The sequence below is a fragment of the Rhopilema esculentum genome, chromosome 8, assembly GCF_057945365.1.
Source record: "Rhopilema esculentum isolate cy_ngs chromosome 8, ASM5794536v1, whole genome shotgun sequence".
Taxonomy (NCBI): Eukaryota; Metazoa; Cnidaria; class Scyphozoa; order Rhizostomeae; family Rhizostomatidae; genus Rhopilema; species Rhopilema esculentum.
The window spans coordinates 7,461,677-7,478,639 of record NC_142822.1 but is presented as its reverse complement, the minus strand read 5'-3'; the positions used below and the strand labels follow the sequence as shown (position 1 = coordinate 7,478,639).

At 34.9% G+C, this 16,963-nt stretch overlaps 1 protein-coding gene across 1 annotated transcript; it reads left to right on the top strand.

Moving 5' to 3' along the window:
• Positions 1 to 780: 780 nt before the first annotated feature.
• On the top strand, positions 781 to 15,369 carry LOC135695006 (coiled-coil domain-containing protein 63). Its single transcript, XM_065213927.2, has 15 exons — positions 781 to 958; positions 1,448 to 1,632; positions 2,264 to 2,309; positions 2,654 to 2,712; positions 3,804 to 3,853; positions 3,957 to 4,029; positions 5,713 to 5,826; positions 6,722 to 6,789; positions 8,032 to 8,251; positions 8,994 to 9,239; positions 9,786 to 9,873; positions 10,845 to 10,942; positions 11,310 to 11,375; positions 12,106 to 12,294; positions 13,803 to 15,369. Exons 1-15 carry the CDS (start codon positions 901 to 903, stop codon positions 13,911 to 13,913), a joined length of 1,671 nt encoding a protein of 556 aa, XP_065069999.2. The 5' UTR covers positions 781 to 900; the 3' UTR covers positions 13,914 to 15,369.
• Positions 15,370 to 16,963: the final 1,594 nt, after the last annotated feature.

The following is a 16,963-nucleotide window of genomic DNA, read 5'->3' as shown; positions in this document are numbered from 1 at the left end:
GATAAAATTGATCAATTGATCTGAAAGAATACTACTAATCATTAAGTATATCTAATACTGGTTTTGCTTAAATGTTGCTTTACTTCTTACAGTATGTTTAATGTTTGTTTCATGTTAATCAAAATTTAGAGATTTAGGCTTTTATGCTTTAGGCTAATTATTGAGTAAAGATTTGGTAATTATAAAGAAAATAGAACTATGGTGCTCGGGCTATTTACAAATATCAATTTGGTAGGTACAACAGATCTACTGGTCGAATGAAAAATTTATCACTTGAAGTTGGAATTTTCATACTTCCACGCCCCCCCAAAATTAGCAACTTGTTTTCGTCCCTGCCCCCCAATCCCCCCCCCCAATAAAAGATATCCATCAATTTACGTCCATGTCCAGTCCCAGTCGGGTCTTGTCTTGTCTACTGATTATTTTTGCTACCGCTAGTTTTTGCAGCTATGGTACTCAGAGTACGGTGCCAGCAGACGAATGAAGTCTTCACCTGTCACAAGAATCAACCTTGGCTCAACACCTAGAGGTAGTCCCGAATAATTTTTTCAAAATTTATCTTGCCATTTAGATATGTCAGTTGACTTCCATATGTTCATAGAAGTCATTATGCTTCCCCAATCATAAATTAAATGTTACTTTTACACTATTCGTATTTCTTTTCTGTTTTGATTTTGAATTCAGTCATTTGTCCCGACCAACATGGCTATTATTCTTGCCTTTCCGAGTTGCCATGTGATTTCGTCACTTGGTTACAAGACTGTTTACGTATGTTTGTATGGGGTCTTCCTCAGAAAACTCCAAAATGGCAACTTTCTAAACTAGGAATCAGAGGCTCGACAGACGATTAAGCTTAACTAACAAGCAGCATTGGTATACCTTATAGTTTTTGAATTCAAAATGCCGAGAGTTCAAAGTGGTCGCTCAGACATGAGTGAGGTGGAACCAGATGGCCTAGGTATGTAAATAAGACAGCATTAACTGATCAGTGACCCAAAACTCGAACTGCATAAAATCTAAAAATGAACCTATGCCAGTATAAAAGTTTGTTTTTTATACATCATTTCAACTCATAATTCACATTCTATGTTTTGTTATTAAGTCTGTTATCAAAGAGAGAAATTAAAGCTATTTCACAAATGCGATGCTAAAACTCACGAAATATGTACATAAATCTATTCTCCAAACACTACTTCATCAACCTCCTGCAAAATGTTTAGAATATAACGAAGTTTTTTCTAAAGTCCCTTATAAATGTGTAAGGATAATTCTCTCTTCCTTTTACATTTCTGTGAGTTATTACTAGAACCTGTTATTGGACAAAATTATTGCGATTGTGTACCTGATCATAGCATTTGCTTGCTTTGCTTGCAAGAAATAATTAGGAAGATTGCAAATGTTTTGACTATGCTATACTTGCTATACTTGCCAACTAATATTTTTCTAGCTGAACAGGAGCTTACAAAGCTTCAACAGCAGTACAGGATAATGGAAGGGGATAGAAAGTCATACAGTGAGGAGTCTCAAAACCAAATAAGGAAGCAGAGGGCTGCAATTGAAGCATTACAGTTAGAGAATGAGGAATTGATGAAGGAGAATAGGCTGGCTGGAAGTCAGCAAAACAGAACCAAGGTAATATATTTTTTAATTTGAAAAAAACCAAAGAAAGTTTTAACTACCTTGCTTTTGCCAGATTTGAACCTTTCTTTGGAAATATGTAAAAATAGGTTTTTAGCAGTGACAACTAAAATGTCTAAATGTATTTTAAATATTTTGGAAAAAACTAGAAATTTTCAAAAGCAAACAATGATTTATGATTTTGGCAACTTTTTATTAATTCTATATTTGTATCTAAAGTAAAATCAAAGTGATCTGTCAGACAACACCAATGCCATTAGAAACTGTCATATGCATTTAACAAATTGGTACCAGATTAGTAACTGTGATCAAAGTCAATCATATTCTTAGTATTTCATGTTTGTTGTAATGAGGAAGTATTCTCTTTATCATCTCTTTATCTTTATAATGGAACTTAAAGAATTTAATCCTGGTGTTTGTTTTAGTGATATCATAACAAAAAAAATGATGCATGAAAAAATGCTCAGAGGAGCACTAAAAGGTATCTTGTATTATATAAATGGCAAAAGACTAGGGAATCAATGACTTTAATTACATTGTAAATTTTATTGATGTAAAAAATCAATGAATTGAAACCTTGAGACATTAACTGGGTATTTTTCTTAATCATATGTTCATTTTTTAGGATTACAGCAATGTTGAAGTATTGAATGCACTGATGTCAGATGAAGGTAACCTAATATCTTTTTGTAAATAATAAACAAATTGTGTTTATTCTAGTTTTTTGTGATGCTATGAATTTTTGGGGTTATGGCTAAGGGAAATTAGAATAAAGACAATCTTGCTCTTTTTTTTCTTCATGCAAAAAATATTCTCAATGAACTCATTAAGAGTAGGAATATTGCTAATTTCATGCAACAATACTTCTCAAGTAGACTTTTGCCTTATATGTCTATGCATGGAACCTAATCTAAAATTTCTTAATTCGAAGCTTTGTTAAAATCATATAATAACACTATAGGCAATTACGTATTCTCAGTTCAACAGGTTTCAATTAATTTAATCTGAATTTCAGAAAAATACAAAGAGAGGATGCAATCAGAGAAAGAGATGATCACACAACTTGATTCAGAGGTTCTTAGATACTTTTTCTTGACTGGTTTTGTAGATCTATGCTATGTCAAAAGGCAACTACTAATGTGAACATCAGAATATCAGAATTTGTAGTATTTGGTAGTTCCCCAATGTGACGTGGGGAAATGAGAGCTTGGTCAAGCTTTGGGAAAGATGAAATTAATTCTAGATTTGAAAAAATCATAAAAGATTTAAGATTATAGAATTAAGCAGACAAATAGAGTTTGTAACATAAAACCAACTAGTTCCTCACACTAAAACATGTACAGCTCTGCCAATATGGCATCAAGTCAAACACTTTGCAAAGAGTGGTATACAGTAATCTTCATTATTATCACATTACCGTGAACAGTTTTTATTACCCCTCGGGATTCTGGCCATGGTGTTTTTCCCAAGGTGACCACTTTTCAATCTTTGAAGGGGTAGGGATGATAAGCAAAGTCTACAGACCCAGATTTCCAGCTCTGTCTATCTAGGTGTTAATAAGACTGGTCTTAGTGAAAGATTATGTGGAATTAATGACTTTTGCCTGTATTCCACAGTCTCTAAACTGTTTCCCAAGTTCATTTGCCTCTCAACTTCTGAAGAATGCTAAAGATCAAATTAATAGATTGGACAAAAAGAAAATAATTTATTAAATTTCTCACTAAAAATTAATCACAACTGAAAAATGGAGACATTATTCAACATTTTTTATGTTTAGTTAGTTTCAACATAAGTGTTTGAAGTTTAAAAACTAAACAAACTTACTTAAGTGTGCTCTTCAACTCCAAACATTTGATTTTAAAATTGATTTGATGATTAGAAAAGCAAATAATAATATAGAAATTATAAAGAAATAGAATAATTGCGAAATCACAAAGCAAATAACTAAATATTAAAAGCTGTCACTAGCAAAAATTTTATTTGTAAGTCAGTAGTTTGATTATTAACTCATCAATTATTTAAAATTTTGAATGAATTTGTTATGGTTTGTGTGTTGTGGTAGTCCATATAGACGCAGTATCATTAGAACATGCTTGTTTTTTAACTGAGAAGCATCAATAAAGAGGAAAAATAATTTCTCATCAGTTACTGCTTTCTTTTTCTAGATTTATGCAATAGAAAGAAAGATAAGCAAACAGAGGAAGAATATGGGAGGGTTAGTAATCTTGAAATTTAATTTGTTGATATCTTTCCAAAAATTATTCAATAATTGACTGTTCTTCAGCAAATTGATTTTGATTATGATCCTTTGATTTTAGTGTTCACATGAGTCAAGCAAAACAAATCATGATTCAGAAGCAGTCAAGAGTTTTGGAGAACAGGCTAGACCAGGTATGTTGCTTTAATTGGAGGGGGTTCAGACCCACCCCTCTCCCCTGTAAAGCTAAGTTTTGTCGAAGAACTTCTGATCTTGTTGGAAATATAACTTTGGTTGTCTATTTTTCATTTAAGTATTACATTTTTGAGACAAAAGTTTTTAAAGCTAATTATATTGATTTCTCCTGTTGTTCTGAATGAGATTGGCAACCTTTTTGGATTTGGTGCCGTACTTGAAAATTCCTTTTTAGTGGAGAAAACAAGAAAAAACTTGTAGTATGATTTAGGACACTTCATTTTGAATAAATGATGAGGGGCCATTCACAAAGGACATCCAAGCTGAAGAGGTGAGGGGGGTTTGATGAATCCAACTTCGGTCCAAATTGACCTTATCATCAAATATTCGAAAACGAAAGGTATCTTTTAGGCACAGTTCTCAAAAAAAGAAATTGTAGTTGGTTAATATTAGGGAAAGACCTGTCAAAGAAACAAAAATTTACACGGTTTTCTGCAAACCATGGCAATATCACATCTGAAACAAGAAGGCTACAAGCAAGTGCACTTGTCATATGATTTGCTCTGTCCATCTGTGCAGAAAAAGCTTGCAGAAATAGGTGGCAGCAAATACCAGTGTAGTTTGGTTAGTGCCAGCAAACTTTCACCTCTCTAGAGCCGGCAAAAATGTACCTCAAGGTAACTGGCCACAAAAGAACAAGTAGCAGTGCAGCAATATACTCCTCTTGTAGATATTGCCACCTTCATGAAGCAGCCATTCACAGAAACTGACTACTTAGACGAACAGTGAAACACGACAATTGGAGCCACACAACAGTGAAACACAACTTTAATATTAAACTTCACCAAAAAAGTGAGGGGCTACAGACCCCCAAGCCCCTCGGCTCTGGCAGGGCTGCAGGAGCAGATTTCATTGAAATAAATAATTTTTGTATTTTTGTAGGGGCAAAAGCCGCCCACCCCTTACGAACTGTAGTAGTTACAAATAGTCAGGTCCCTGCCTTTGGATCCAAACACTTATTAGCTTTTATGTTTTACAGGAGATAGATCCTGTTTTCATTGTCTTGGGACACAATGCCCTTTTTTATATAGCCATATTTTTAGCAGATAATCTATGACACCAATCCTAGGGGCCTTTTTGATGCCAAATTCCCTGTCAACTCATTCAGTATGACATCAAGATTGTGGCGTTAAAAGATAATGATGGAAACTACCAAAAGAGTTTGCCAATACGTCTAGAGCCCCCCCCCCTCTCAACTTCAAAATATGATCTGACGTTCCTGATTAACACTGTTCACGAGCATAAATGCCCAAATGACTCCATTTAGGCAAATTCTTGCTTCTGTTATGTAGTTTCTTATTTCAAGGCATAATTTTTCTCAAAGCATTGGAAAAATCTAATTTTGTCAGTAAAAGTTTTAAGTGGCATGCGAAAAGTTTCAATATCAAATTTATGTGAGATGTGACACAACAGTAAACCCTGCAGCTGCTACGTCCTTTCTTTTCATTGACTTGTCCATCTCTGAAGTCTGGACCCATATGTACTTATTGATAGAAATTGTATTCTAATTCTTCAATGCAACGAATTTGTCAAGTATATTCATAAAGGATACCATTCGAGTACATGAAATAATGTAGGTCGTTATTGTTCAATTTATCAATGACTCTTTATTATTATTCTAGGCAAGTACGAAGTTCAATGATTCTTTGGCTAAAAACAGAAAGCTGAGAGAACAAATTGATCATGTAAGGACGGAAAGAGAAATCTTTGAAGGCCTTTACAAAAGGCTAGAGAAGGTAATTTACACATATGTTCTTGACGTAATCAGCATCATTTATATTGCATTTCAATTGCTCGTTGTTCATTAGTCAAGAATGCATGAGGTATTTGATAAGTGCAAAGGAAAACAAATGCTGCGTTACTTTTTATTAAGGCAAATGAATCGATCTCTATGAAATCTAGCATTAAATATTTGCCAAACCTTCCTCCTTCATTGATTAGTGGGGTGCGAAAATGCCGTTGCCCCCTCCTTGATCACCTGAAACTGGTCCATCATATCCCTTCCTCCAAAGTTTGATCCCTTTTCAAAGATTTGATCTTGAAGAACCTTTTAGTCATCCATGTTACCGCCTCTTTCTTTCCAATCGACTTTGCTGTGTAGCTCTCCCTGTCTCTCTTTTTTACGTATGGAACATAGCTAGACCCTAATTTCTTATTCGTCATTTTCCTTTAATATGCCCTTAGTATTAGTAATTGTTTAACCCGCGTTGAATCGAGTCACAAAATTCAAATCTTTTTGACATCATAATCCAAGTTCAGTATCATTTTAAAATTCCACTGCATGCAATTAATTGAAAGATTAATTTAAACAACAGAACTATAATTGAAATACAAATATAAAGAAAAAGATAAGTAAATGTTGTATGTAAAGGATTTCTTTTAAAGGGCACATTAACACATGTCTCATTAACACTTGGCTAAAAAAACAAAAGCGCCCGCAATCTCATGCTTTGTATTAAACAAAAAAGATAATTGATTTGCATTTGCCAATAATCATGTTCACGACACATGCCCTTTAAAGGAGGAGTTCTCTCAATAGCTAAACTAATCGAGGAGAGGACACCCCCTGTTGTTATAAGTTTTATTATCTTCAAGGTTTAATTAATATCTTTGCATCCTTGGCTTTTTTAGCAAATGAATGAGAACAAGCAAGAAATTGCAGAAATGATTGAAGCATCGACTACAGCTTATGACGCCAGGTTACACACCTTCCATATAAAAATTAATTCTATCAAGCTTTTTTGAAATTTTTTATTTGCCAAATTTTCACTCGGCCTATCAAATAAAGTAGAAAAACAGAATTGAAATTCAATTTTTTACTTCAATAATATGCAGCCAGGTTTCCTGCTAAAAAAAGCTATATATTCTTTAATAATTTTTCTGTATTACCATAAAACGCTCTAATTCTACTCTATTCTTTACCAAAACACTTCGAAGATATATCAAGCTATTTTTTTGAGCATTTATATAGTTGAAAAAAGTGAAAATAGCCCTATATGCTGCGAGCTGATATTTTCAATTTTTTTTGTTTTTAGAAAGTATGCGAATAACATTTTGAATTTATGGTTGCTTTATATGTCATTTAAGTTGATTTTAATTTCAATTTTTATTCTTTATGCTTGGTAGAAGGGATACGAATCCTGCTTTGCAGTTGGTCTTTTTAATCACGAAAAAGTGATATAAGTCCAGTTCGCAATGTTATTTTATACATTAAAGGTAATGTGTCCATATAAAAGGACTGCGTATACCTAACTTGTCAAGCCATCTATGGAAAAAACGGCTTGCGATTGGTCAGTATTCTTGCGATGCAAAACTGCTCACTTGAAAAGCTAACTTTGCAGCAGGGTAGATAAACAGAACGACTGTAATGGCCGGGGCGATGAAATTTAAAATCACATGTTTCTGAAAACCCCCGAAGAGTTGCCTGCTTTAGCTGGAAACATTACCTTTAACTAAGCAAGAAAATGTTATCTCAAAAGGATACATGAAAAATAATAATTGAGGATCACGCTTAGTGTTACAGAGAATTTTTCAATCCCACATGGATCGTTGTCATTTGATAAAATTTCAAAAATTCCTAAGTAGCCCCCTTTGTTGCGACTAACCATTTTTGAATAAATTTATTTTTACAAAGAAGCCAAAAATCAGTTTTAGAAAAGATCACTGTGTGGTATCGTTATTCGTTTTGTTTTAATTTTAGATTTTTCTGCAGGGTAGAGAAGCAGCATCAATTTGATTATATATTAATCCCTATTTAAAGCGTGCCTTGGTAATTAAGAAAGTGATATTAGTCCAGTTTACTATGTCATTTCATACATAAAGTTAAAGTATAAAAGAATTGTTAAAGGTTGTGACTAAAGATCGCGCACAGCATCATCGAAATTTTCTAGCTTATAAATGGTTGTCCTTTGTTGAACTTTCGAAAATTTCCAACTTCACAGAGATGATGCGAAAACAAAGATGCTAGCTCTAACTGAAAAATCCGACAAAGATCTTGCGCAGCACAACATGGAATTGAAGGAGTTAATGCGAATCATAGATCATGACAGGAAATTGAAAGAGTTTATGGGCATTAAGAGCGAAGACCGGTCAGATGCCCACGAAGGAGCACATACATCTGGAAAGGCTAGTGAAGCAAAGGAGACTGATGACACAATAGAAGTAATGGTTTTTCCAATATTGATAGTTTAAAGATTAATATATTAATATTGATAGATATAAAGTCCTCGTAAAGTCCTCTGGGGGCTTTGGGAGGCTTTAAAGGGAGCGTAATAGAGAGGTTAACTTGACAAAAGGCTTTGATTCTAATTTAACACATATCATATACACATAACATATCAAAATCAACCGTTTTTTTTGTAAAAGATATGGCGAGGGCTTAGTAGAGAGTGGACAAAAAAGAGCTTTTATAGTAAATGGTCGCAATTATTCGATCGTCATTGCATTCCGTTACCATCTGGAAGATTTATCTAAACTTAAAGCCTAAAAACTGATACTTTGCATACTATAGTATTGCGTCGATATTATACCCGGAAAGAATCCCTTGTTACCCATTTTGCTCAAACGCGGCCCCTTCTCCTTTAATTATCCTTAGGTAGAAGCCTAAGTTGCAGTAAAAGCTCTTTAATAGCTGACCATCGTTTTCAAACTAATAGCTGACCGACTTTTCAAACAGGTTAAGAACACTATTTTCGCCATGAAATGTTTGGCATTTTATTTCCATCCTTGCATGCAACTGTGACGCTTGATTCTCTGTGCTTATGAGGATGCATTAGACGTTTTCAGCGTTCCATCGTACAGACCCAAGGTCTACTCTCTTAAACAAGAAAGACCTATCATTTATTAACCTCGAAATCCTTATGTAACATAAAGGTCGGTAAATGTTATTCTTCTTACTTTCCAGTCTTATGAAGCTGCTTTTGACAAGATAAAGAAGACAACAAAAATCGACGATATTGATCTACTGGTTGAAATATTCATTGAAGTCGAGGACAAGAACTTTGCCTTGTTTAATTATGTGAATGAATTGAACAATGAGATTGAGATGCTCCAAGAAGGCATTGCCGGAATAGAGAATGATGTTGAGCAATTCAAGAGGGAAAGTGTTGAGTTAGAGCAGCAGAGAAAGGATATCCTTTGGCAACTTGAAGTGAGTCCTATTTTCCTCCTTAGAAAGATGGTTGCACTGCTTTCTAAGACTTGTAAAATCAAGGGCATATATAAAAAATACCTGATTTTGTGCTTGGAAATATGTCAATTATAAGCATTTGTTTTTGTCTATTTCTTATATATATGTTGTTGAATAAAGCTTTCATTATAACGCCTTGTTATAATTTTCATTATTTATCTATTTAAAAAGGAGTGGATTATGATTCCTGTGTTAGCCGTTTGCCAGGCTTAACGAAAAGAAAACTGTAAAATACACCTGAACTGGGTTGATAGAAATTAAATAGAGAAAACGCACAAAAAGTGCAGTAAAAGAACCACCAAATAAGAGCTTTTTCCGATGATAATTGAAAGTGATTGAAAATTCATAGTTGTACCAGAAAATAAAATCACATAAAGGGATGTTTCCATTTTCGGGAACTTTGGACTAATGTAACCGGTAGTCCTTGCAACTTCTAGTATCTACCTCCTTAGTTCTATGTAACCTGTTTCGGTTCCGTATTGAAACCCTGCTATTTCTGTTTTCCAGGAAAGGCATGCAAGTGAGGCAGAGAAGGCTAGAGGATTTGATGATACATACAAAGCTGCCAACAAAATCCTAGAGCAGCTGAAGGCTGGTAAGGAACATCTGATATTCGATTAATTGCTTTTTTTTTCTTTCATATCCATCTATTAACGATTTTTGTTATACATATCTACTAATAAAAGAATACAATACAGATTTACAATACAAAATACTATACAACTGTTTACGATATTACAACTCACCTCTCCGTATTTCTACATTTATGTAGCTCACTTCTCCGTGTTGTTTCAAGGGTTAAGCGCACTTCTCCATATTTGTTCAGGGATTGCAGCTTTCTTCCCATAATCTGTTAATGACGCCGAAAAATTCTTTTAAAAGTCAATTTGCAAAAGCCTATTTGTCGTTCTCTTTATCTGGCATCTTATAAGGGTTTACCGTATACTTATTAATTACCCGTCAATCTTAACCGTTGGTTTGCTATTTAATCACACAAAAAACTGCTTGACAGTCATTTTGAAAGTTTTCTAGCCGAATAGAAATTAAGAAATTAAGAATGGAGACATTTTATAGCTTTTTTGGCTTCTTTGTTATCACTAGCTCTGCAACCCCCCCCCCCAACCCCCCCTACAAAAAACTTCACTTTAAACTTTGCCTGCATTGGACATGGAGAATTCACCATTCCTCAGGCCTGGCTACGTGAAGATATTTTTTGCCAGGGAATTGTATATTTCACGCAAGTGCTATTTGGTAAACTCTGTTTTGTTTGTTAATTCGATCGGTATGCTCGTTACGATTCTAAAACAAGAAATTTAAAAAATGTTTATCCTTTTTTCTCATTTAAAGTTATATTTCACCTTAAAGGGATGTGGTTGGATTTTATTATTCCAATTATTATTTTATTTTACCTATTCTACATATTATTTATGCATATTAATACATACGAAAACCTTGTTTCTTACTAGTTGTTTTTGAGCCCTCGAAATGTCGATTTTGTAGCCTAAATTGAAACGTTGAGCCCAAACTTGCTTTTTTTGGTTTACGAGCATCAGTCATAACTTCCAGGAATTGATTCACTATTCAAGAAGATAAATTGTGATCAAACGTCTATTGTTGACATGCTTGGGGGACATGCTGGTGTCACTGACTCCAATATGATGCAGGTTTGTAAGCTTAGCTCAATATTCTAATTTTAAGCCGTTCTAGGTTCAAGTCTAGTCTCAGATGGTATTACCCTCTAAAGCCAAATTCCCGTATATTTCTGTTTGCTCTCATTTCATTTTTAGACTCATTTCATATTTAGATTCTATTACATTATATTACCAATTATATTACATTTGTACCAATAATCCTACATTGCTTGAAATTTTGTTTGAAATTAAGCAAAACTTCAATTTACATCACAATATATTCAGATTTGTGCACCTTTGATTGCTTTTGCTGTTTTGCATAATTCGAAATGATATAATTTGGCATGATTTGCATAGTTTGTAATAAATTTGAATTTATAATGCATTTTGCTTCTTATAGTACCTTGGCATAATTGAACAGCGAACAAATGAGCTGCTGCAGGTCCAAGCTTTTGCTGCAACAAAGGTAAAGATATAAAAAATATCTTATTTGTGCTTCTCAGTGGTGGAAATAGTAATTAGAAGGCATCTCGTAGGCCTTTTTTTCTAAACTCTATGTCATTTGACAATTTAGTATATGTATAAATCGTTCGCATTATTTATACATTTCTAGAGTAATTATAGGGCTTTGTTTGTAAAATGTTGGGAAGTCTTTTAATACAGCATGTTTTTCCGATACTATTTGGCAGTGGAAAATGTTTTTATGTCACTGAGACAATCTATCTCAGTCTTAGACCTAAATGGCTAAATGCCTATGAAAGGAGATGCTCCTTCAGCCTATCCGAGTTTATCTGTTTCCATCGAGCATAGCACCTCATATTCGGTGCTGTTTCTTGGCACTAACCTGCCTTAGCCTTAGTTGTCTATCAAGATGTTTTGACACGTTTGTAATTGTCTTGCTAAAAAGCATACCGAGTATCCTTGTAAACTTTATCTTATCTTTATCAAAACTTTATCTTATATGCTCTTCTTCAAGAGTTAATTGAAATTAAAGACGCCTCAAAGGTCTACAAAATACAACCTTGATCATCTAAACGTCATTAAAAGACATTTCCCTACTTGAAGCAGCCATAAATTGAAACTTACTGTTATTCTGTTTTACTTAGGTCCTTTAGGCAAAGCTTATAATGTACGCTTTAACTTAGTTAGTTTGTTTACTTAGTTAGTTTGCTATTTGCAATGCATTCAAATTTTAGGATGAGGACAAAGCCCATGCGCTGGAGGCCATCGGCTTGCTTGGAAAAGGGCCGCATAAAGCTCAGGCCACAATGGCCGTACCATTACCTTCAACAGGAGAGGACTACGAATCTGATATATCAATAGGCAGCGATGACGAGTCAAGGCCGCTTACCCAATCTGAGCTGATATCAAGGATAATGAAAGGGGTCTGTATTTTGTCTATCATCCATATTGCAATAAAGTGTTACATTTATATAGCATTAAGTCCCGTAATAATGTCTTCACTAATGTTCCTTAGCTACTTGCATCTGCTTTTGACTTCATTTTACCTTTAATGGAATTGCCAGTCTCTATCTTCATCTAAGTTCCAAACGTCTTTTCAATTCACCTATATCCTGACAGGTAACATTCTTACAGGCCCTACAAATTTGCAAAAAATAATTCCACAATAGCATCCACTCTATGGTGTATTGCTATCAAATAACAAAGGGTGACGCTCTTGCACGAAATTTTGCAAAAGCAATAGCAAAATAGAAATTTGTCTAATATTGAGCATCGACAAGGGAAGTAGTTAGCTCCCCTGAACCCCCTACCTCTACACCCCTGCATCCACACTCCTATCGCTTTAAACAAATTCGATATTCCCTACCAAGGGTACCTAGTATGCAAGCAGTACCTTTAAGGGCACACATACCATATAAATATCATTTTAGTTTTATCAATCTTTATATTAAGCTGTTATATATTAGTTGAAGCAAAATTATACGGAATGCTAACATACTGAAAAGCTAGTTATAAAATAATCTGGAGATTTTGGATTCCCTCCCCTTAAGTTTCATTTTGATTTATGCACTATCTTAATGTTCGTCTTCAACGCCATAAAAATCTATTTTTGGAAATGATTTTAGTGTGAACTGCATAAGTCCTTAACAAAACTGGCCTCATCAAAAGAGGGAGTAAAGAAGTCCACCATTCAATTCAATTCATTTTATTTGCTTATTACAGTTTTAAAACTCCACCATTCCACCATTCAATTTAGTAATGATACTGAAACATACAGGACCTGAGTAAAGTATAAACTACTCTACCTTGGACCTTTAACATAAAGGTATAATTAAAACAGTAATTATACTGACAAAGCCAAAAATTGAGTAATATTTTTCAAAAATAAAAGGAGAATATAGCAGGTGGATTATGTTTAAGTTCTCTAATTTAGTTCACAAATTTAGTTTTTGACAGCATATGTCCTCTAAGTGATATGGCAAAATTTCATTCTTTTTTTATATTTGATAGACTTTGAGAGACTTCAATTTATTGCTCCCTTATTTTGCAGAATTGTGACCCTAACGCTTATTTGTTATTTGTTCAATAATTCTGGATGTCAACAAGCTCCTTTCTCTCGCTGATTTTTCTGAATTTGCCCTGATCTAAGGAGGAATTCACGTTTGATACTGCCTCACTCAAACTTCTTTTACCTCAGAAGCTTAACATTTACCTGAAAATCAGCAACGCTGCAGGACAAGCCTCCTTGAATATTTAAAATCGATCAGTCACGGCTTTTCCTATTGTGAATAACCTTACATGTCTTTGTCTCCATGCCAAAGCTGTAATTTGTATTCACATTGAGTTCAGAAGCAACTGTTGTCTTGAAGTACAATCCTCTCTGTGTCCATTCCTTCTTCAATTGACTTTTTCAATTCTTCTTTTGATACAGATTTCAAAGCGTGAGAATGCACCAAAGAAGATCCATGCTACTCTTCACCAAAGCCTTGAAAATATCAACGAAGAAAAAAGCTCAAGTAAAAAGAAGAAAGGTGCAAAATAAACATTTTTGTAAATTGTAAATAGGACAGCTCTCATCTGTGTCCGCATCATCCTTCACCCAGCTGTTGCTACTGAAAATGATCGAATATTTATGCCAGTTGTAAAATATCTGGGTAGGATTTTTGCCCCTACGTATAGGACATATCAGCGAAAACGGCTGGATGACCCCCACTCACAAAAAGAGTCTCAGTGCTTTAGAGAGCTTTTTCCTTTAATGCTGTTTTGATGTACCTTTTTACTTGTGCTTGATGTATCAGGTCGTTATACTTATGCTTGTACGGGCTCATGAATCATAAAAGGTTCAATCGCAGCTTTTAAGGATTTTTAAAGTTCTCATTAGTTTTTAAAGTTAGTGTGAAATAAGAAGCATCCCTTTTCGTTTTAGCTTGAATTTTGCTTAATAGCATCTCTATGTCATGAGTTATCAACCTCAAAGCCGGGTTGAGTCCAAACCGGGACAGGCTGGCGTTGCCTCTCTGGGTGTGTTAGATACTTCACTAATTTTCCCTGCGCTATTTTTTTTAATCTCTATCTTTTTGCTTAAATATTTTCTGACTTGAAATCGCACTTTTTCCCTGATAAAAAGTGTTAGTCGTGTCTAGGCATTTCGATGGGACTTTCCTATTTAATTTGACAATATTCAGCACAATGTAGTGATCTATTGACGAGATACTATGAATTGAAAGCAACAACACCCAGAAGTAGAAAGAGATGACAAAAGAATGAAGCATTAACTTAAACACACCAAGCCTTTTTATAATAGCTAATGGCCACGTCTTGCCTGTATACTTAACGTTTGGAAGGAAATAAAATTATGTTTTGCTAAAATTTCTGCAACATACCCTTCCCCTCCCATGGTACTACCTTGGAAGATTGGAAGATGCTGGAAGACCCGTAACTAGAGAAAACATCTTGCAAGAATATGTTTACGTCAGGCAAAAAATCCAGTGCCAAAATGACGCATTATCTTCAATGGAGGAAAGACTGAACGAAATTTACCAACAAAAAGAACTATCACGTCCTTTTGCTAAACTCCCATCCCTTAGTAGGTCATCTTCCACAACATTTTGCTGCTAGCACCACATCTCTTTTCTCCAGCTTTAGGCCAATCCAAAAATCATTTGCACGTTAACTTTTGATAACAATGCTACTTTTCTACGTAACAACCTAACTGCAACAGAGATAATGGCTCTACTAAATGACTCTACGAAAACTTTTTACAACTTCAAGTTTTCAGGCTTTCTGGCCTCCTCTTTTAATGATTTTCAGGCTTTCCAGCTTCTTCTTTCAAGGACATATTTTCAGCTTAACTTTGTTGACTTGTGTATATTAGCAGCTTATGTGTATGTACCATTTATTTTTGAACAATAGTATCGTTTTAATTCATCGTTTTCTTATTGTGTTTTCTTTTTTCTTAATCAAATTGAAATATTTCATTATTCATAGCGTGTATCATACGTATGTGTCATTTATTGATCCGGAAATACCCGCTGATGCTATCGCCATTCCAGAAAAAAAGATTTTCTTATCTTTCACAGTCTTGAGTGCGCGTACCTTGAAATATCCTTGATGAAAATCAACAGAGTTAAACTTGAACCCATCATACAACACATGAAATGTTTCCCAATTTCTCTCTTGCTCAGGCACTCTTTTTTTTCAAGCGCGAAGCAAAATTCTTTCGTTGATAGCGTTAAGTTCCACGAATAAAAAAAAAATTTCTGATTAACAAATTTTCATCAAGAATGAATAAAGTTGTAACCTTTTGCTTTAGTGATGTCTAATTTGTGTTGTTTGGTACGCAAAAAACTCGTCTGTGCCTGGTTTTAGAGTGATGTAGTCATCAAGATAGTTGGCAATATAATCATCCACCTCATTTTACTGTGTAAGTATATTTTTAAGTAGAAATGTCTTTAATGATCAAACTTTCTTATACCAAATGGTAATAATTTATAAGGACGAGGTGAAATTGCAAATGTCATTTTCAAAAATGACACAGAACAAAGAGGTACTTCAATTAACAATACCTGTTACTTGAGACCTTGTAGAATAAATTGTTTGGATAACCACCATCAGGGTACCAGCTGCTAGAAAAGGGTAGATGGGAAAGAGACTACTGAACAAAACCAATCTTTGACAACGGATCTCCAGAAAGTCCATACCCCTGACCCTCAACACATCCAGACGAATGCCTAGTCTGATCCGATTCAGCGGAATTAGATTGAACTTTATGTGCAAAGACTTTGCGGACATGCTCACCCAAGCTGACACCTTGGTGTAAACCCTTAATAGCACTATTCCCTGATCAGACCTTTTTATGAGGAGCCTATTATAGGTGGTCAAAAAGCTGTGTGACAGTCAGCCAAAAACTGTTAGCCGCAAGCGCGCAAGACAGTTTACACCGCAAATACAAGACGCATCTTATCGGAAGCCGCAATTTGCGGAAAAAACCATTGCTAAATCCGTAGGCCGCATTTAGAAATTGGGCCGGGGTTGCGAAGCCGCAAACCTATAAAAGGCCTCCTTTAAGCAGTGTCTCAGAAGAAGTGTCCAAACTTGCTGAACAAAGTTGTACAGAGATTTGTCCTTTTGACGTCACATGCGAAAGCTCGTGTCTTGGCGTCGGTGAAGAAAAATCTACCGGTGGTGTGTTTGTTTGAACATTAATTCTTGTATAACGCACTCACGGTGTTTCTAATTCTATTCATGCTGTCCAACACGCCGACACAATGGTGATGTTGTACGTAGCAAATAGAGAAAGGACTGGGGTGATTGTTTATAGATAAATCGGAATAAACCAGCTATTCACGCTCACAGTTTACCGATCATGTCAACATGCGTTCGCCACGCTACTTATCGTGCTCAAGGCTTGCTCGCCCGTGGACAGATAGGGTCATGCTTCTTCTAAACTCTAAACGCCATGCAAAATACTAAGCTCCTTATTTTGGAAAAGGTCAAATTTGCTGTAGACTGCTGCATTAAAAGTCAGGCTTTCTGTCCATCTGGCTACCGCGGATATGAATGCTTCTCATATCATCTTTTTTCGTCATTAAA